This window comes from Sciurus vulgaris, assembly GCF_902686455.1.
Source record: "Sciurus vulgaris genome assembly, chromosome: 15".
Lineage (NCBI taxonomy): Eukaryota > Metazoa > Chordata > Mammalia > Rodentia > Sciuridae > Sciurus > Sciurus vulgaris.
The window spans coordinates 52,939,691-52,960,891 of NC_136476.1; the positions used below are offsets into that span (position 1 = coordinate 52,939,691).

Below are 21,201 nucleotides of genomic sequence, written 5' to 3' on the forward strand. Positions count from 1 at the left end.
TTTCAGATTCTGGAAGCTCCGTGCATTCCTTGGCTTGTGGCCCCTTCCTCACGTCATTCTAACCTCTGCTTCCATTGTCACCTCTCCTGCTGCCTCTGACCTTCCTGCCTCCCTCTTGGAAGGACCCTTGTGATCACACTGGGCTTACCCAGGTTACTAGAATAATCTCATCCCAAATCTTTTGCTTAGTCAGTCCCTTTTCCTACATAAGTTAACATTTCACTGGATAAGAATGTGGGCATCTTTGAGGGAGGGGCATCATTCTATTAGCCAGAAGGGAGATGACTGATATTGCTAGGATGGGTGTGTGTGTCAGTGTTGGGAGGTAGGGTAGGCTATGAGCTGCTAGGCTTAAAATTACATTGAGGCTTTGAGGCCTTTGCCCTGTTGGCCGAGAATCTGTCCTTCTTGCAGTTTTGCCTTCAGAATGTATCATTTGGCTCAGCTGCTCATTAAAAATAGGTGGTGCTGTGGATGACAGCTCCTTTGCCCTGCAGAGAGTAAGGGCCAGGATATTCCTCCAGCCCAGCTGGGCTCCTCTGCTTCACATAGCCTGTTCAAACCTCTCAGTGAGCCCAGCACTCCTGTCCCACAGCTCTGAATGAAAAGGAAATCCCATCACAGAGCAAGGACTCAGGACATGCCCATTCAGAAATCCTTCTGACTCCATTGGGCAACCAAAGAAAGGCTTAAAGGGCCCAGGGATGCTGGTAAATCAGTTTTATTGGGTTGGGGTGGCAACTATACCCTGGCTGGGGGCAGGGCCAGCCCTCACAGGTTGTTGATTTCCGCAGGGTCCTGGTCCAGGGTCTGGTGAATCTCCACATTCTCCTCCTTGGCACTGGCCAAGGTCTCTGTGAGGGGAGGAAGCCAATGAGGAGAGGGAAGGGAGACAAAAAGGAACATGGAGGTAGGGGGACAGGGGAAGGAGACACAGACATGGGGTAGGTTAGGAGACAGTAAGACAAACTACAGGGACCTAAGGGCCCCTGCAGGGGCAATTGATGGATTTAGCAGGGCAGACACAGATGCCTCACTTAAGGCCTGTGTGGTCATGCAGGTAGAAATAGGGAGTCTGTGTCATAAAGTAATTTACCCTCCTTTTTAGATTTAGGAAAGGTTGGAAACCAAAGGAAAGTCAAAGGCTGAGCCAGGAAAGGGAAGACCAGACAGACAGACAGACAGAATTGAGGTGGAAGACAGACCTGCAGCTGCAGTGAAAGGCCCTGCTGCTGATATCCAATACTTTTTCGAACTTCATTCCATGTATTTCATGACCTTCTTGCCCCTCCCCTGTAGCTCACCACCCCATTTCCTTTCCAGTCATTCTGTTAGATCCCGGAATCCCAGTTAAGTGCTCTGAAGTCAGTGACAGGCATGAGAGGGGGCCATGGTGCTTAATGGGGTCACACATGCCCACATGCAATAACGAGAGTCAGAGACAGATTGAGAGTGCTGTGCGGAGGGGTTTTGGTGTGGTCACAGCATTTTGTAGGATTCGTGCAGAAGGTGAGGGTCACAAGATTGGGTGTGTCGATAAAAGCCAGGGTCTCAGGAGTGAACGAGTGGCCTGTGGCAGTGAAGAAGTGCTCTCTGGAGGGCAGGAAAACAGCATGGAGACCAAGTTCAGAGTTTATTAGGCAGGCAGAGAGGGCTGGAGGGCAGCAGGTGGAGGGCGTTGTGCAGAGATAGAAGGATGAAGCCAGTGCTAGAGTGGGCAGCAGGGTAATAGGGGCTCCCTAGGCTGCTCCCAGTGTGGCTGTGCAATATGCCAATTTTTGTTCCTCCTGTCTGCCCCTCCCCAGAGAGAAAGTGGAAAGGGGAGAGAAGGGGGCTGAGGTGGTCACAATGATGTGGGCTCAGAGGGAGGTGATGTCATTGAGCGCGTTGTCCAGCTCCTCGCTGATGGCCTTGTACTTCATCTTCTGTGCATAGACTTCATCTAAGATGTCCAGGGGAGAGGGGCCAGATGGGAGTGTGGGAAAAGGGAATGGAGGGGAAGAAGAAAGGAAGGAGAGGACGATGGGGAGAAAATGAATCAGAGAAAGGAAGACAGAGTAAGAGAAAGCGACCAGAGAACAAGCTGTATGGTTGGGGGCTCCCTCCTTCCCTTTTCTACCCTGTCTCTCTTTGGCCCTTTTCTGTGCCCCAGTTTGATTCTTCCCCTGAGCATCTGCTCTCTCCAAGAACCCTTGGCACAGTGCTGTGGACAGGCAGGCATGCTTGCTGAAGTGGGAGAGGGGAGGGTGCTTGAATCAGAGGGCTAAAGTCCTAAAGTTGGAGATAAAATTAGCACCTGCCTGAGAAGGAGAGAAGCAAGGGACTGGGAATTTGTGAAACTTAAAGGGTTATCAGAATAAAAAAGGAAAGGTGACCTTGGGTACAGCAGCACTGTTGATAATAGAAATAACCAAATATCTAGATGTTTGTTTTCACCAAATGTAGTGTCTCCATTAATGTTGTCAGACAAACTCAAACACTAAATTAAATAACTCTCTATTCAATCAAGAAGCCTCTGTGATCAGGGTTCTATTATGTTGTGCTTGGAGATGGCTTTGTTAAATCAGTATTATGCAAAGTATGTTCTGCAGACTCAGCAGCACTGTTATTACCAAACAGCTTGCGAGAAATACAAGTTCATCACCTCTAAGTTGGCAATCAATCACTTTGGAATAGAGTGCAGGTAACTTTGATTTGTTCTTTTGTTTTTGTTTTGACTGAACTCAGGGCACTTAACTACTGGGCCACATCTCCAGCCCTTTTATATTTTATTTTGAGGCAGGGTCTCAATTAGTTGCTTAGAGCCTTGCTAAGGCTGGTTTTGAACTTGTGATCTTCCTGCCTCAGCCTCCTGAGCTGCTGGGATTACAGGTGTGAGCCACCATGTATGGCTCAATGGAGGATTTTACATGCTGAGCCCCCAGAAATCTGTGTTGTGATTCTTCTGCATGCTCAAGTCTGAGAAGTACGGGAGCGGATGCACTGTGGCTTGCTACAGCTCCTTGAATTGTGGGCATAGCCCTCCAGAATTTGTGGAGTCTTGGGTAAGTCCAACCCTAGTTTATGAGCGGGAATTATAACCCAATGAGGAGATAATGGACAGGCCTACAGTGACAGGTGTGGAGGAGTATCTTTTACCTTCCAGGTCATCAATGGTTTTCTCCAACTTTGCCACAGACCTTTCAGCAAATTCTGCTCGGGTCTCAGCCTGGAAATAAAGGTGAGACGGGTGGCATGGCAAAAGTTAAGTCTTCTCAGGGAGCCTCAGCACCAAAGTCAATTTTCCCTCCCACCCCTAGTTCCAGATTCCCTGTCACAGGCAGCCTCTGGCAGGGACAAGGATGGCTTGAGGGGAGGCTGGGAGCTAGGAGAGAGCTCTTACCTCCTTTAGCTTCTCCTCCAGCAGTTTGATCTCCTCTTCATATTTGTCCTCTTTGGTGGAATACTTTGAGGGACATACACAAGCTATCAGTAAATTGCCTTCTCAAGTCTTTCATTTCTCCACTGAGGCCCTCAGGTTTCTCTGACTTTGCCTCCATTGAGTATCCCTCCCTCCCTGCCTGGGCTGTCACCTCCCCCACTGCAAGGCCCAATCTTCTCTGCCCCTCTGCCCCCTCTCTACCTTGTCCGCTTGGGCCTCCAGGGATTTCAAGTTGTTGGTAACAATTTTCAGCTCTTCCTCTAGGTCCCCACATTTACTGCAGGGGTGTGCGGCAGGGTAGGGTGTGAGGGCACAGTGAGGCGAGACAGTGGGGATACACAGTGGGGGAAGGGCGGAGGAGAGAAAAGAAGAGGCGAGTGGTGAGAGTGACAGCAGGCAGAGTCTGGAAGCCCAGGCCCTTCCCAACCCTTGGCAGGTGAGAGAGAGCAGCCTGAAATGTTGAGATGGGAAGGGGAAGGTGAGCCGTGAGAAGGTGGCATTGCCCAGAAAGGTCCAGAGAGGTCACTACCTCCTCCTCTGAGGCCATCAGGGACTTGAGGGCTTGGTCCATAGTTCGAAGTTCCTCCTCCAGCTGCCTGGCTCGGCTGGGGGCAGCAGGCAGGGGTCAGAGGACAGGCCCTGTCCCTATGGCCCCAGGCCTGGGAAACTGCCTGCCCACCTGTGCAGGGTGTCCCATAGCTACTGGCTCAGGCCCCATTCCCCTGGTCACCCCGGGTATCCTTACCTCTCGGCCACCTCAGCTCTCTCTTCTGAGCGTTCCAGCTCTCCTTCCAGGATCACCAGCTTCCTGGCCACCTGAGAGAAGCGGGAGAGAGCAGATTAGTGGTTACTGACCTGGGGTGTGAGGCGTGGGAATGGGAAGGAATTGGGGTGGGGCTGTCACCTCCTCATATTTGCGGTCTGAGTCCTCAGCAATATGCTTGGCCTCCTTCAGCTGCATCTCCTGCAGCTCCATCTTCTCCTCATCCTTCATGGCCCGGTTTCAATACCTTCATTCCTCTGAGAGTCAGGGAGAGAGGCAAGTGTGAGATCAGCACCAGCAGAAACAGGCTCCCTCCCCTGTCCCTGAACCTCCCCAAGGACCCCTGTCCACCTCTCGCTCTCATCAGCGGCCTTCTCAGCCTCCTCCAGCTTTTGCAGGGCTGTAGCCAGGCGCTCCTGTGCCCGGTCCAGCTCCTCTTCTACCAGCTGGATACGGCGGTTCAGGGAGGCCACATCTGCCTCAGCCTGTGGGCCAGAGGTCAGAGGTCAAAAAGCTTTGTCTGCTTGGATGAGAGTCAGCCTCCAGAGGATGGTAAGACTCCTCTTAGAAAGAACCTAGGCTTCCTGGCTTCTAGACTTTCAACCTGTTTTTTCCACTAACCAACTATCTTCTGTTCAAATACTGTGCTCCAGCAAAAAACATTGACAAGCTACACTCCCCTGCTGTGGGGCCCTCTTCTGGCACTGTACATGGTGAGACTCTGATGGCTGGTCCCTGTTCTTCTCGAAAGCACTTTAAGTGCTGAGACTGGTCTGAGGCAGCCCTGATTCCTCCACAGCAGAGCACAGGGCGGGTGGGTGGGTACAGGAAAGTAAGGGGGAAGAATAGGCCAACCAGATTTCACCATTGCTAAAAACAGCCAATCACAGACTTGAACTCAATGATGTCACCAGCTGCCAGGTGGACTACCAACAAGGGACCTAAGAGGCAAGGTAGGCCACATCCATGGCTATAGCCAGGAACCTCCTGCCAAGTCCCCTGGTCTTACAATATAGAAACAAAACCTTTGAGATTTGTGGAAGGTCTATAAAAACAAAAACTGAGGATATCCTGAGAAGAAGAAGACAGAGCAAAGGCTCCCATAAAGGAAAAAGAACAGCAGTGTGATTTGGTATTAAGAGCACTGGCTATGAGTCAGGCTGCTGTCTCTGAGCCACGGAGGCCACTAAATACTTGTGTGACCTTGGGCAACTTATTTAGCTTCTCTAAGCCTCAGTTTCTTCCTTCATAAATTGGTGTAACAATCAGTTCCTCCTTCATCTGGGAGGCTCACAAAACTAGCTTAATCGAGATGTCCAGAGTAGAGGCTGGGAATCTTTTTTTTTAATTATTTTTTTAATGCTCCCAACAAATTCTGATGATAAGCCAAGTTTGAGAAATAATGAAACAATGTACAGAAAAAACTTGAGTACATTGTCTGCACAGAGCACACTCCATAAAAGTGTCTCTCCCTCAAAGTCACAGGTACCCCATAGAGTTTTAAGACTGGAAAGAATGAAGGACCAGTCTAAGGGAAAGAGTGGGTGGAGGGGAGGAGTCGAATGGCAGCACTGGGAGCAGAGGGTGTAGAAGGCAGGACCTGGTGGCACTGCAGGACAAGAGAAACACAGTACCATATATAGAAAGTGGATTATAGCTTATCCTCCAGGTGCTGAAGGCACCTGGAGCTTGGCCACCTAGAGTGACAAGAGCCCATCGTAGGCTCAGGGCCTGATGACTCAGTGTGGAAAGATTCTGGGGACATCACTGGTATTGGGAAGAATGACTCTGGGGGATATTGGGGGTTACTCTAGAGAGATGAGACCCTGTATAAGGAAAACTCTCTTCATAGTGGTGGGATGACAAATGACTGCCAAGTTTGGGAAGTACTGGGGTCCTCATCACAGGACTGACATTTGCCATTTCCTGCTGCTCAAGCTCCTCAGAGCTATGGATGCTGACTGTTCTCTAACCAAAGAACAGGCACTAGTCTCTCCACTAAACAAATGGGAAAAGAGAAGGGAGAAACCGAGGCACTACATAAGTTAATTATTGTGTTCAAGGTCACACAATAAATTTGGTCAGTGTTTCCTACCTACTTTTGGCACTGCTGCCCTGCTTCCACTTTGTCCCTGTCCCCACCCCCTCCACCCCTACCTCTTCCAGCCCCCACCTAGCTCCTTGGGTTTCCAGTCCGGCCTCCAGCTGCACTGGGCCTTGGTTATTATAGAGTGTCAGATGCCCAGGGTCATCTTTGCTAGCAGCTGCAGGTCAGTTCCCTCCCATGTGCCAGGGCTGGTGAAAAATCAAAACTGGAGGCTGGAGGTCAGAGAAGCCCAACCATGGGGGTTGGGGAGCATGGAGAATGGTCAAAGAAACAGGAATGTCATCTCTGATGTTCAGACCATACTTTATGCTAACCATCCCCACACCCTAACTACAGGCTTATCTTCAATTTAAAACAATTCTTGGCAGAAGGCAGATGAGGAAATTGATACACAGATTTGTGAGAACCACATTTAAAGTCGTATGCTATTCTTCTACCATAAGGTGGGATTGGGAATGCTAAGAAGTAGATAAGTCTGGTTGAGGTTGGAGGGTGGGCAGAGAAATCTCAGGGTAAGCAAGACGTGCCAAGGTGGCTGCTTTGGTATTTGTGGCCCTGTCCTTCTGCCCATTAGCCTGGCATGATCTGGAGGCTGACAGCTTAATGAGGGTAAATGAGGAGCCTGTTAGAACCTGAGCTGGAGCCCCAGGGCACAGCAGAGCTGCTGGAGCCAGAGGTCAAGGCCAGGGAATTTCTAATGGTCCCTTAGGGGTGTAACTCAAGCCAGGGCCCCATCTTTGGATCCCTCTCCCTCTTCCTACCCACTAGCACCTCACACTTACACCCCACCCCCCAAATATAGCTGCAGTCTCCTCGACATTTTCAGGAGGAATATTAATTGAGGTAGACAGTAAATTCTCACCCCCCGCACCCCCACGATGACTCACTACTGGATCACTGTACTTTCCAAAAGCTGGAACCCAAATGGAATTACAAGACTAAGTCCTGGAGGGAAGTGGTAGGTGGTTTTGATTTACCCACTGTCTTGTATTATGTGTGTAAGCCTGCCCTAGCTGGGGTTACAGAGAGGAAACCATTTCTATGCTAATGCTGGGAAGATCTAGGTCCCCTTTGCTCCTTATCTCCATGCTTGGGACCCCCACCCCAGTGCATTAATGCCTCCCAAATCCTCCAAGTCCACACTCACATCGGTGGCCTTCTTCTCAGCCTGCTCCAGTTTCTCCTGGGCATCCTTCACTGATTCAGAATACTTTTCCACCTCATCCTCTGTCCCCTTCAGCTTCTTCTGGAGGGCCTGCTGCTCCTCCTCCAGCTAGGGGAGAAAGAAAGTCAGCTAGGCCCCGGTGAGGGCCTAGGAAGAAGGAAGGGTGTATGTGGGGGCTACTAAAAGATATTTGGAAGCTGTTGGGGAGGAAAAGGGATAACAGAGGAGAGACAGTCCAGTCCAGAGTGTTGGGGGAAGCTGGTGAGGGTAGAGAATAAATGTCAAGTCCCAAGGGGTAGGACCCATCACTGCTATGCAAGGACAGGAGTGGAAACTGGGGGACTAGGGCTCCCTAGGCTGTGATGGGTGAAATGGAGTGTGGCTCCTGCTAGGCCCCTGAGGGTCCTGTGAGGCCCTGGAGGTTACCGGGTGGGAAAAAGCCTTGGAGAGCAGGCCCACGGTTGGGCAAGGACCCACCTGACTCTTAGTGGAGGGGAGGGGAAGAGAGGTTGCACTGGGCGCAGGGTCCCCCCACCTGCTTGCAGCGGTCTTCAGCTTGCTTTTTGTCGGCTTCAGCCTGCTCGGCGCGGTCGATGGCATTCTCCTTGTCCAGTTTCAGCATCTGCATCTTCTTCTTGATGGCATCCATGGTTGCGGTGTAGTGTGGGCCGGCCGGCGGGCAGCGAAGACAGAGCGGACTGGGCTGGCTGAGAGGGCTCGGCGAACGGGTGCCGAATAAGAAGGACCGCGAGGGACTGGGATGTCCCAACTGCGCGGGCGCCTAAAAGGCGGGGAGGGACCAGGCGGAGCCGGGGGCCAAGACCCTCCCCCACCGCGGCCCAAACCTTGTAGGGGCAGAAGCACGGCCAGGCCGGGGGGCGCAGCCGCCCCCTGCTCGCACTCCCTCGGGCCCGCCCCTTGGGATCCCGCCTCTGTTCCCATTCCCTCCACCCCAGCCAGCCGTCGGAAGAGAAAGTAGCCTGCGGGGGTCTGTAAAAACCCTGGCACTGCGGAGGGGAGGGGACCCTTGGGCTGGGGGCTCCGCGTTTCCTCTGAGTGACAGCCCGACCCAGTGGCAGCTGCGGCTGGGGCCCCTGGGGCTATTTCGGGGCGTGAGCTCACGGCAGCTGCCCGGGCGCAAGGACCTGAGTGTCCCCCCACCCCCCTCAGCTGCGGCAGCCGCTGCCCTTAATTTAGAAGTTTCCTGTAAATCCCCCCGGATTAAATGTCTCTAGGGAGGCGGAGCTCCTCCGCGCCTCGCGTGCCTCAGTTTACCCCGAGTCCCAGACCGCAGGACGTGGTGGTGGTAGCGGAGTCTCACCGCGGGCTTGGTGAAACTGAGGCAGGAGGAGAACCCAGGGCCCCGGTCGCACTGTGGAATGCGGCCGGCTTGCCGTCCCCAGGGGCGGGCCTGACCTCCCTTTCCCTAGAGTCCCCTTCCAACCCAGCCCCACGAGCCAGGGCCCCTCCTCTGAAAGCGCCGGGCGGCTGGGGACCCGGCTCCTCGCCTGCCCGCCCCGCCCCCCACGTGCCCCGCATATTTTCCACGCCGCTGCGGCCAGGCTGGACGGGGCGCCTTCCCCGCCCCGACTCCCATCCGCTAGAAGTCCCTCCCCGCCCCCTCGGGCTCCGGCTGTCCCCACCCCCTCTGTGCCTCGAGCCCTCCCTTCTCCCCTTCCCCCAGCGGACTCCGCTGTCTTCCCCAATGGTCAACTTTACGCCGAAATTTCTTTTCTGCCCTTTTTTGGGATGTTTCCCTATGGGGAGGCGGGGCCAGGCGGGGCTGGGAAGGCTGGGGGCGAGGGGAAGAATCGCGGAGCTGCCTGATTTAGGGAGCAAGGGGGGTGAGATGCCCTGTCTCATCCAGGCCTCAAGAAACCGCTCCTGGAGCTGGGTCCTCGGGTCGGGAAGTCTGGGGCGCTTGGCGCAAGGCGTTTGTTTGGGGTTTTCCTTTGGGTGGGGTGGGAGAGGAAGTGGAAAGACACCCCGGAGGAGAGGGATGGGGAGGAGAGACGGAGACGGGAGAAGGGAGGAAGGAGCCAGGAGAGAGCTGGGAGGGAGCGCGTTGCCGCACGCCCCAGGGGTTGTGGAGCTGGAGGCTTAGGTTTTGCTGGCCACTTGGTGGCGGTGGGAACTCTGGGTAGAGGGCTGGGCCTTGGGGTGGGGGCGCTGAAAAGCATTCAGGTCTGCTTGGCTGCTTGCTTAGAACAAGAACAGACCTGGCCTGACCAACCAAAGTTCACTCCCATCCATCGCCGTGTGTTCCCCAAACTCTGTGAAAGACATCCAGCTAGTAGGCTCTGCTGGACCCTGGGTGTTACCAGGCGCACGTTCCTATCTTCACTTCTCACATCCGCTTACTCCTGGGATTCTACTTTCTCCAAATTCCTTCCTCCTCAAAGTGGCCTTGGGACTTATTTTGCACAACTCCTGTTACCTCCTGCTTGAGTCAGTCTGTTTTGGGCTTGTTCCTGGTTCCCCAAACTCAACGATTCAACTACCCCCTTTCGTATCCCGAGCACTGTGGGATTGTGGAAATAACAAAGGAAACCACATCTGAGCCTCCCAACATTCAACTACCCCTTGACATTGCTCTAAAGATCTTCTTATTTATTTATTTTTGGGTAGTGGTGATTGAACCCAGGGACGCCTTACCACTGAGCTACACCCCCAACCCTTTTTTATTTTGAGACAGGATCTCACAAAATTGATTAGAGCCTCGTTAAATTTGCTGAAGCTGGCCTGGGACTTGGGATCCTCCTGCCTCACCCTTAGGACTTGCTGGTATTACAGGCATGTGCCACAGGCTCAGAACTATCAAAGACTTTTAATAAGTTAATGCAATAGGATCCCAGATCTTCCAAAGCTCCTCCCTAACCCCACCCAACCAGATTTAAAAAAATCCACATTTCTTAATATGGTATAGAAGGTCCTTTGTTTAGGGCCCTGCCTATCTCCCTATCCTTACCTCCTTTCGTTCTACGTTGGCACCAATACTCAGACTTGTACTCCAGGCTGATTCATATTGAGCAGTGTACAGAAGCTGGAAATAGGAACTTCTTTAAAGCTTCTACATTTTGTGCATTCTCTTTCCTCTCCCTAAAATGCCCTTCCCCTCTGTTGATTCTTGGTGTCCTTTAAGACTCATATCAAGTGTCACCTTTTCTGGGAAGCCTTCCCTCCTCACCCCCTCCACCTAATAGGTGCTTGTTCTTGGTGCAGGCTCCTGTGATTCTCATTTCATGTTATAACTTATTTATGTTTGTCCCCTTCATTTGCGAGCCCTCCACATAGGTAGTGTTGTTTTCAATTTTGAATCCTGAGTGCCTAGCATAGCACCAGGCTTAGTGTGGCACTTAAGTTTTTACATACCAGGTTCTAGATACACTAATATGGTGTGTACCTACTGTACTAGTATGATGTGGATGTAGAGGAACTTAGGGTCTAGTACCACAGCTCTCAAACTTTTGATCTTAGTATCCCTTACACTCTTAAAAATGATCAAAGACCCCAAACAGCTTTTGCTGAGGCAGGTTTTATCTATCAGTACTTTGCATATTAAAATGGAAACTGAAAACATTGAAAAAATATTTATTAATTCATTAAAAATAATAAAGATGGCCAGGCCGGATGACATATTGGGCCATACCTATAGTCCCAGTAACTCAGGAGACTGAAGCCAGGAGAATTGCAAATTTGAGACTAACCTTGGTAACTTAGTGAGACCCTAAGAAACTTATCAAGACCCTGTCTCAAAAAAGAAAATTAAATAATTAAAAAGAAAAAATTAAAAAAAATTAAAAAATTAAAAAGAAAAGAAAGGCAAAGAAGGCCATTTCATACTGCTTAAGGGAATCATACATCAACAGATATAACAATTGTAAATATTTATGCTCCAAACAATGGCGCATCTACGTACATCAAACAAACCTTCTCAATTTCAAGAATCAAATAGACCACAACACAATAGTACTGGGTAACTTTAATATGCCTCTGTCACCACTGGATAGATCCTCCAAACAAAAACTAAATAAACTATAGAAGTAAAAAGATACAAATGATAATTTAGACTTGAGACATATATAGAATATTTCATTCATCAATGACTGAATACACTTTCTTCTCAGCACATGGATCCTTCTCTAACATAGACCATGTTATGTTAACTATCACATATATTGGCATACAATTGTAATATTACCTTAATACATTTTTAGCATCTATAGGGTTCTTTTGATAGCTCCCTTTCCATTAATAATTTTTGTGTTCTTTGCTTTTTTTATTAGACTTGTTTGATTTTTATCAAATTTTAGCTATATTATTTCTTCTCTTTTTCATGTATTTCTGTTCCTACTCTTATTTTTTCCTTTCTAGTACATAACTTGAACATTATTTTGATTGTTATTCTAGCTTCTTTCTGATACAAGTACTTTAAGTCATAAATGTTCATCTGAGTATTATTTCATTCCAGAGATCCTAATATTTTAAGATTATTAGTTATTTCAAAGCACTTTTGATTTGCTTTTCTTATGCTTTCTTTCTTGACCTCTGAGATACTTATAAGTATGCCGTTTAATTTTGAAATAGTTGACATGTAGGGGTGGGGTCCTATATATCTTAAGGTGATTGATTTCTAGTGTAATAAGTCATGCAGGAAACAGTCTGCATATTTCAAAATTAAAAAGTAATGGAAATGCTTTTATATTGATGTATTGGTTACATATGTCAAAACAGATCAAATTGCATACTTCAAATATGTACATTTTATTGCAAAAGAAAAAAAAAAAAGGAAGAAAGGGACTGTGATATATGTAGCTCAGTGGTAAAAGTGCCTCTGGCTTCAATCCCCAATACCAAAAATGGATGAATAATAAAATAAAAATGGATCCATTGCACATTAGCCATGTTTTAAATTAAATGTTTTAAATGAAAAATAATTCTCAAATTCAAGTATGGCAATTATACAATTTTTGTAAATCTCTTTAATATCTGGTTTAATTGAGGATAACTATAGTCTCAAAATCTGCTTCAGCATTCAATCTATTGTGATATGTAGGTTTGTTTGAAGTACTAGATGTGAACAAATTCAGTCTCAAATACGCAGTTGGAAAAAATGCATACTTTTAGAGCTTTTCCAGATAATTCTTTGATGGGTATTCTTTGATGATACAACCCCAAAACTTGGACAAATGATAATTTTTTAAGGGTTAGTAGCAATGTGGACCTGTGGACCCTGAAACCACATCAGTGCCCTTTCAGTGCCCACCTCCTTTTCAACACTGGAGGTTGAACCCAGAGTCTTGCACATGCTAGGCAAGCACTGTACCACTAAGCTCCATCCCCAGCCCTTTAAAAATGTGTATTATTTATTTATTTTTATAGTAATGAGGATTTTTATTGTACTGGGACACACTAACTTTGAGCTATATCCCGGCCCTTTTATTTTTTGTTTTGAGATAGGGTCTCTAAAGTTGCAAGGCTCGTTTCAAACTTGGGATTCTCCTGCCTCAACTTCCTGAGTAACTGGAATCACAGGTGTGTACCACCACTGCACCAGGCCAAATCAGTAATTTCTATTATTTCACCAAGTATGTATGTATGCATATGTGTGTGTGTATTTATATTATTGTTATTTATTATTCTTGGTACTAAGAATTAAACCCAGGGTCACTTTACCACTGAACTATATATATCCCCAGTCCTTTATTTTTAATTTTGAGACAGGGTCTCACTAAGTTGCCAAATCTAGCCTTGAATCCTCCTGCCCTCAGCCTCCAAGTTATTGGAATTTACAGGCATGAACCACCACACCTGGCTTCATCAAGGAATCAAGGATATTCTTAAGTGAAGCTGGCTTTCTTTCTTTCGTCCTCCTCCCTTCCTTCCTTCCTTCCTTCCTCTCCTCCCCCCTCCCCTCCCCTCCCCTCATCCTCTCCTCTCCTCTCCTTCTCCTTTCCTTTCTTTTCACCAGGGATTAAACCCAGGTGTGCAAACACTGAGACACATCTCCAGACCTTTTTATATTTTATTTAGGCAACAGGGCCTCACTAAATTGCTGAGGCTGTCTCTGAACTCAAGATCCTCCTACCTCAGCCTGGGATTAGAGGTATGTGCCACCTGCGCCCAGTCTATTTCTGAAATTGCTAATGCATGGTGGTGAAAAATAGAACTATATTAGTACAGTTTTGGGCTGCTGCCTTGATTTGTGCTAAGACAGTTTTATCCATCAATGTTTTTTACACTGGTCAGTGCAAATGTTGACACTGTGAAAAGAAAATTAATATATTATTATTATGAATAATTAATATATTATTATTATGAATATAATTTTGACTTCTGGACCCTAAAAGGGTCTTAGGGATCCCCAGTGGTCTGAGGGCCACATTTGAAGACATGATGGTCTAATGGATATTAGAGCCTCTCCCCAGAAGGCTGCCAAGCAATCACCAGTCAGAGGAACGTGACTGGTCACAGTTCCTGAGGACGTGACAGGGAAGTAGCAGCAGGAGTAAGCAGTTGCCCTGGGTTCATAGCTGCAGTTCAGAATTTTGGATTGTCAACTTGCCAGGGAGGTTGTAGAAGGGATTTGATCTCCAAGGTCCTCAACTCACGATGCTATGACATTGAATCTGGAGTTCTGGGACCACAGCAGTATGTACTGGAATTGCCAGTCTGTGCGTCAGAGAAGTGATAATGCATCTCAGTTTTCCAGTGCTTAGCACGGGCATGGCTTAGTAAATATTGAATGAATGAATCAAAGTTGACAGGAGTGTTGTAGGAAGTTGGACTGCCCTGGGAGGACAAAGTATTTGCATCCGCTTTAAATTATTCTAATATGGGGGAGCTGAGGTGTTAGGTGCCTATCATAACAGATGGGCAGTGTTTGTGTTCTACTTTGAGGGAGAAATATTGTGGAAATAATATGCCAGGCAGTGGGATTGGCTAAAAAATCATGCACGACAACAGTAGCTAACTAAGAGGACTGCCAGAGGGTCCACGAAGTGTGGGCCAGGGGTGTGAATGTATGTAACAAGGAAGTGGAAGCACACATCACTCACCCTCCTTGACCTGTCTTCTCATGGAACCTTCAGATTAGGCAGGCAGGAGCAGGGTAACCAGCACCTAGCTGGCCACTAGGGGTGCTCCTGCCCCTCCCACTAGAAAGTCTCTCACCTGGGCCAACCTCTGCCCTTTCTTTTAGTCATGATCCTACACTGGAGTCATTCCATCCTTCTTAATAGTAGTACCACCCTAGACAGCCTCAGGTTGGACTTTGTTTGCTAACTGCTTTAACCTATTCTGTAACCACAGTTCTTTTAGGCTCAGACACATATTTTATAGGCTTATTTTTTAGCAAAGATGTTTTGAAAATTCAAATTTGGTCAGGGACTAGATCTGTTCACATACTCTTTAAGTAGTTATGAAGAACAAAGTATCCTGGTAGCCACAAAAGAGCAGTGGCAGCTGTTATCCCAGTGACAGAGGACAACACTTGGTGAAGCTTAGGCACTGGACAGTGAAATGGAAACAACAGGAATGTGACCTCAGGCACAGCTTCCTAACTAGATGACTTTAGGATGTGAGTGCAAAGAGGGAGGAAAGGGTCTGAGCGGGCAGATGCTCTGGTCTCTCCCACTCCACTTAGCCAGATCAATGCTGGGTGACAGAGAACTCAAGTCCCTTGCTCTTCCCTGATGACCAGGAAGGAACGTTGTATATCCTTAAGAAGACAAGGCAGGATTTGTAGGTAGAATCTTATTGGCGCATGACCTGTTTGGGGCTAACAACCCTGTAGCCCCATAGGGTGGCTGGGGTTGGGGACAGACAGTATCAAAAAGGATGAGTCGAGCTGATGAGGCTGTGGGACTGGCTGGAAGCTGCTGGCAGGGTGGAGCGGGCTGGGGCCCTGGCAGGTTCAGACTGAGGTTACAGCAGCGTTAATAATACTCTTGGAGCGTTAATACTCTGGGAAGGGGCAGGCACTTAGGGGCCCTAGGGCATGAAGGCACTTGGAGTTGGGGTTGGGGCAGGGGATGTGCAGTGGGACTGGGCATGGCCAGGCCCGGGATTTGGCAGGCACTTTGGGGAGAGCAGGGGTTCGGAAGGTTGGGCCCTGATAGCCCAGGAGGCTTTGGTAGTGGCAGGCACAGTCTCTGGGCTGGGATTGCATAAATAGAAGCGGCATCCCTAGTGCTCATCTCGGAGCTCTGAAGGTAGGAACTTGTACTGCTGCTGCCGGATCTGGGCCAGCTTCTTCCGTGCCTCCTCCAGCTCTCTTTCCTTCCGGAGCATCTCTTCCTGTGCTGCAATGATCTGAGGGACAGAAGGCCAAGACTCAGTGTAGCCAGTATGTTCACTGAGGCAGAGCATGGGTGGGGCAGTGTCCCTCAGAGTGGCTCACCTGGGCAATGCCCCCAACCATCTTCTCCTTCACCACCACCGTCTCATTCTCCTGGTCTTCAAAGGCTGCGGCCTTCTGGGCTGGCCTTCACCAGGTTATCTGAAGCTCGCTTCACTGCGTTGCCCGCAGCCTGAGCACAGAGAAAGCAGCTCGAGTTAGATCTCAGGTAGGAGCCCAGCTGACAGTCCCTAATTTCCTCCTAGAAATGTATGTCTCAGGGGTGAGAGCTGAATGCAGCATAGCCCAAGGGACAATGGGATGGTCAGGATTCCTCACCTGAAGCCGCTTCATGCCTCAGAGTCCTGGTCAGCCTTGACCTTGCAGGCCACGAGGAGTTGGGCTGTGGAGGCTGCTACCTGCTTGGCGGAGGAGATGAGCTTTCTCCTGGCTGCGTGGCCTTGGACAGCTGCATTGGCTGCCTCGCACAGATTGTTGGTGGCTGCTGCCACCATCCGGGCCTAAAGCAGGGAGAGTTAAATGAAAATAGGCCTCCTGCCTTGGTTCATCCCTCCTCCAGCCTTTTAAGCCTCCAAACTTGAGACCCAGCACATGCTGTACACTCACAGCAGAAATGAGGCCCTGGGACCACTGCCCGTCATCCAGTGCATTGGCTGGAATGGCGCCCACCTGTGAAGGAAGAAGGAGAGCCCATTTAGACCTGTGCTTTCCTTATGTCAAGCCTCCCAGGTAAGGATGTGGGTGTGAACACAACTGTTGCCCTGCTGCTGCTGCTGCTGTTGTTGTTATTATTATTATTATTATTTGTGGTACCAGCAATTTAACCAAGGGGGCTTCTACTAAGCCACACCTCCCAGTCCTTTTTTTAAAATATATTTTTTAGTTGTCAAGGACCTTCATTTTATTTTATTTTTAAATATTTTTTTGATGTTGATGGACCTTTATTTTATTCATTTATTTACATGCGGTGCTGAGAATCGAACCCAGTGCCTCACACATGCCAGGCAAGCACTCCACCACTGAGCCACCACCCCAGCCCAGACCTTTATTTTTTATTTATATGTGGTGCTGAGGATCAAACCCAGTGCCTCACACATGCTAGGTAAGTGCTCTTCCACTGAGTCACAACCCCAGCCCCTCCCAGTCCTTTTCATATTTTATTGTCAGACAGGGTCTCCTTAAGTTTTCCAGGTCTTGAAATTACGATCCTCTCACCTCATCTTTCCAAGTAGCCTGGATTATAGATGTGCACCACTGCACCTGGCTTCTGGGTATTAATATTTAAGTATTTACCTTTCCTTGGGCGACCAGTTCCCTCTGGGCAGCTGATGCGGCCTTTACCAGTGCACTGGTGGCTGCTGCAATGGACTTGGCAGCTTCTAATATCTGTTCCTCAAAGTTCAAGGACTCATCTGCTTCCTATAACAGAGACACAGGTTGTAGGAAAGATGCAAATTCAAGGGGACCAAAGATGGGGACCTTCTGCTATTGTGAGGAGAAGCACTGACCTTGGGTTTGGCTCGCGGCTTCAGCTGTTCTAGCTTTTTGGCTGCAGCCTCAATGGCAGCTGCAGCTCCCAAGAGTTCATTTTCAGCAATGACTGTGGGGTCCTCAGGGTCTACCCACTCTGTTCCTGATGGGATGAAGGGGAAAGGAGTAGGCTAAAGCAGAGCAGTGTTTCTAGGTGGTCAGAAACACTGGGAAACTTGGTTAGTACCACAGGCCCTGGCATTTGTGGGGACTATGGGAAGATGTTAGCTCAGAGCTATCTCACCAGGAAGCACCAGGTTTTCCCTTCCCGCCTACCCCTGGTCACTTCTCACCCTTCATGGCCTCAGCAGCCTGTATGAGCTCAGTGACTGAACCAGCCACCCGTTTTGAGTGTCCTGTCAATTGCTGCTTCAGTTCTGGGTTTGGCTTCTGCAGGGTCTGAGGGGGTAGGGAACAAAAAGTATAGATCTTAGGTTCCACTCTGACCTATGAAACAGGGAAGCCCATGCCCCTGCCCCCCATCCCTATAGCACTCCACAGCACAGCCCTCAGACACCATGCTGCCTATCCAAGTATACTCCGTGCATCATGCTGCACACATGGTGAGGGGCAGGGCTTTGCCACTCCCGGCTGACAAGGAGCAAGGAGAATGATGAATAAAAAGACAGATGATGAAGGTGGGAAGAGACAAGAAAAGAGGAAGAAGAGGAAGTAAGAGGGAGAAACAAAATGAGAACGATGGGGCTCAAGAGAAGGGGAGATTTGGAAACAAGAATGGATTTGGGAAATACATGGTAGGTATGGAGGGAAACTGAGGGAAAAAATGAGTGAGCCGGGTTTGAGCCTTTTGGGAAGAGGACTCTATTTGGGGAGGCTGGGATGATAAGCAAGTCCTCCTTACCAGTAGTAACATGGTCCAGCAATTCCAGGTAGCCATTGGCACATTCCCTGCCATAGTGCAGGGCTCGAAGCCGTACATCAGGGGCTACTTCTGGGTGGTAAGCTGCTTCCTGTCCCCAGAGTAATATGTTAGCTTCAAGATTCCAAAGAGCTCCAGGCCTCCCAAGTCCTTGCAGTTTCAGGGCCCTCATATTCTGCCCCAAGACTACTTCACTACCAGTATTCCTACCTTGCAAGCCCGAAGCATATCTGCAATAGCACGACGGCTCAGATTGGCTGTGGCAATGACATCTTCCTGGCGACAAGAATTGCCAGCAGCCACAGCTTTGGCTGTTGCCATGGTAATACCCTTGGTCATTCGGATAAATCTTCTGGGGTAGAAGCTGGCAGTGGCTCTGGGGACAGAAAACCTGTTGGGCAGAACAAGAAGAAAGATTTTACAGTGACTGAGATCATAAGACAATGGCGTATTCTATACTCATGTGATTTGGCTCATCTCTGGTTTGTTCAACAAACATTCCCTGAGTATTATTGTAGGGTAAGTCCTTGTGGAGGTTTGTACATAGCTAATAGAATTGAAGGCAGCTGATTGATGTTTCTGACTGAAGTAATTGGGGAGAGTTTGTTTGAATGAAAATAGAAGCTTCTGGCTTGGGATGTAGCTCATTGGAAAAGCACATGCTTAGCATGTATAAGGCCCTGGGTGTAACTCCTAGCACTGGAAAAAACAAAAAAAAAAGAAAGAAAGAAAGAATAAAAAAAAAAAGCCAGAGCAAAGCAAGTGGAAAAGCCTACAGCTGGCAAGAGCCTGGCAAGCTCCTAGAACTGAGAATCCAGTGGGATAGGGGCACAGGAAGCAAAAAGAGTGGGATGGCATTATAGAAGTTGGCAGAGGCCACCAGTAGTGGGCTTTAAGCAGTGAAGTAACAATCTTATTTATTTTGTTTGTGCTCAGGATTGAACCCAGGATTCTCAAGCATGCTAAGGAAGCACTCTGCCACTAATCCTAATTTAAAAAGCTCTACCACCAGCCCTAATTAAAAAATTTAAAAGATAATTTGGGTTGCTACAGAAAGATAGATAAGAGGGGACAAATGCTGAGATGTAGAGATCAGACAGACTACTGCATGAATTCAGCTAAGGAATGTTGACGGTTTAGACAAGGTGGCAGTAGTGAGAGAGATGGGGAAAAGACAAAGTGAGATCTATCTGGAGGGAGCACTAACAAGGCTTGCTGATGAACTTACATAAGGAGAAAGAGAGAGAGAGAGAGAGAGAGAGAGAGAGAGAGAGAGAGAGATGTTAGAGATGTTAAAGCTAGGTTTCTAGCTTTAGAAAATGAGTTATTCAAAGTTTCCATTTTACTGGGATGGAGAAGACTATGAAAGGACTGGGTTTGGAAGGCAGAAAGTTAAGAGTTTCAATTTGGATATCTCCAAATAGCAGTGAAAACAGAGCATCAGAAAGATGAGGAGAGAGGAAAGTGGTAGAGGCGGAAAGCAGGGAGGCCAGGTAGAAAACTGGTATAAAGGCAAAGTGAAGGAGAGCAAATGAAAGTCTGAACAAGAGAGCAGATAATGGAGCTAGAGAGAAGAAATGAAAAGAGAATGAAAGCCATGCTGGCGCACCCCTGTAATCCCAGTAATTCAGGAGGCTGAGACAGGAGGATTACGAGTTCAAAGCCAGCTTCAGCAACAGCGAGGTGCTAAGCAACCTGGTGAGACCCTACCTGTAAATAAAATACAAAATAGGGCTGGGGATGTGGCTCAGTGATTGAGTGACCCAGAGTTCAATCCATGGTCTACCCCCGAATTAAAAGGGCTAGGGATTTATTTAACCCAGTGATAAAGCATCCCTGAATTCCATCCTCAGTACTGCAAGGGAGTAGGAGAGGAGGAAGAAAGCTAGAAAGAAGAAGGGATTGGAGAAGGGGAGTGGAAAGGGTTTTGCAATGGCCTAGATGTGGTGAAAAAGTTAGAGGTCAAGGATGTCTGAGAATTCTTCATGACTTTGGGTTATGATCACTGTTTACAGAAGTGGCCTTGAGGCAGAAATGGATGGAGGCACTGCCTCTAGGTGGTGATGTCAAACAGGTAGTTGAGATAAACAAAGAACCGGAAGATAGCTTCTTAGAGAATGAGAATGAAATTGATTAAGCTCACCCAAGAATGAAGAGAGAAAGAAGTCTATCTGTACAATTCTGGAGAGGCCTCTGCATTAAACAGGTTGAAGGTGATCCAATGATAGCTACTGAAAAGATGTTTAAGGAGCAAGAGAAAAGCCAGTATCAAGAAAGTCAAAAGCAAAGAGAGTTTCAAAGAGAGGTTCATTAACAGAGTTAAATGCTATGGAAATGTTTGAAGAGGATGAAGGCTAAAAAGAGGTCACTGAATGTGGCAACTAAGAGGCCATGGGAGACTGGAGAAAATGGGAAGATGATGGTGAAAGCAGATAGCTGTCAAATGCTAAGGAGTCAATAGGGGAGGAAGGGAGAGACACACAGGAAGTTTGGTGGTAAGAGAAGAATCTAACTATTTGTGAATGTGTGTAAGGAACATGTTTATACTCTATCATGTTCCCTCTCTCTGACCCTAGTTTGTGACACCCAGGCTTGGGCTCACCGCCAGTTCCTGCCGTATGTGTTCTGTGGTGGCCTCCAGGGCCCGGGTGCCTTTGGTGGCCTCGTCTTCCACAGCTTTCACTGTCTTGAGTAATGATGTCACATTCGTCACCATCACCTAAGAGCATCAGAAAAGAGGGGGAAGGGATCACTTTAAGTAACAGGAGGAAGTGCACTAATCACCCCCTTCCTGACACTGCTCCTCATTTCCTCCAACCTTGGCAGAATTCTTAAGCTGCCACACTGCAGGGTCATCCCCAACTTTGCCAGCTGCAGCCTTTGTTGCACTGATGAGGTCTCCCAGGGCCTTGGCTACGTCCTTCACTGCATTGATCAGAACCACCTGTGTAGAAGAGAAGCGGCTCTGGTCTATGG

At 48.4% G+C, this 21,201-nt stretch overlaps 2 protein-coding genes across 2 annotated transcripts in view; both read right to left on the reverse strand.

Annotated features, from left to right (window-relative positions):
* Positions 1-1,614: 1,614 nt before the first annotated feature.
* On the reverse strand, positions 1,615-8,271 carry TPM2 (tropomyosin 2). Its single transcript, XM_079113398.1, is given in 10 exon segments — positions 1,615-1,942; positions 3,139-3,208; positions 3,383-3,445; positions 3,951-4,026; positions 4,167-4,237; positions 4,326-4,425; positions 4,427-4,441; positions 4,536-4,669; positions 7,439-7,564; positions 7,992-8,271. Coding segments are annotated over 10 exon segments (852 nt in total). The 5' UTR covers positions 8,106-8,271; the 3' UTR covers positions 1,615-1,859.
* Positions 8,272-15,492: 7,221 nt separating this feature from the next.
* Positions 15,493-21,201, reverse strand: part of TLN1 (talin 1) — a 32,690-nt gene continuing 26,981 nt past the window's right edge. Inside the window, 16 exon segments of the mRNA XM_079111832.1 lie at positions 15,493-15,769; positions 15,858-15,938; positions 15,940-15,987; positions 16,134-16,150; positions 16,153-16,315; positions 16,422-16,484; positions 17,109-17,234; positions 17,324-17,448; positions 17,639-17,744; positions 18,208-18,213; positions 18,215-18,316; positions 18,436-18,575; positions 18,578-18,607; positions 18,610-18,616; positions 20,828-20,944; positions 21,044-21,169. Coding sequence (XP_078967958.1) covers positions 15,644-15,769; positions 15,858-15,938; positions 15,940-15,987; positions 16,134-16,150; positions 16,153-16,315; positions 16,422-16,484; positions 17,109-17,234; positions 17,324-17,448; positions 17,639-17,744; positions 18,208-18,213; positions 18,215-18,316; positions 18,436-18,575; positions 18,578-18,607; positions 18,610-18,616; positions 20,828-20,944; positions 21,044-21,169 — 1,383 coding nt within the window. The 3' untranslated portion in view covers positions 15,493-15,643.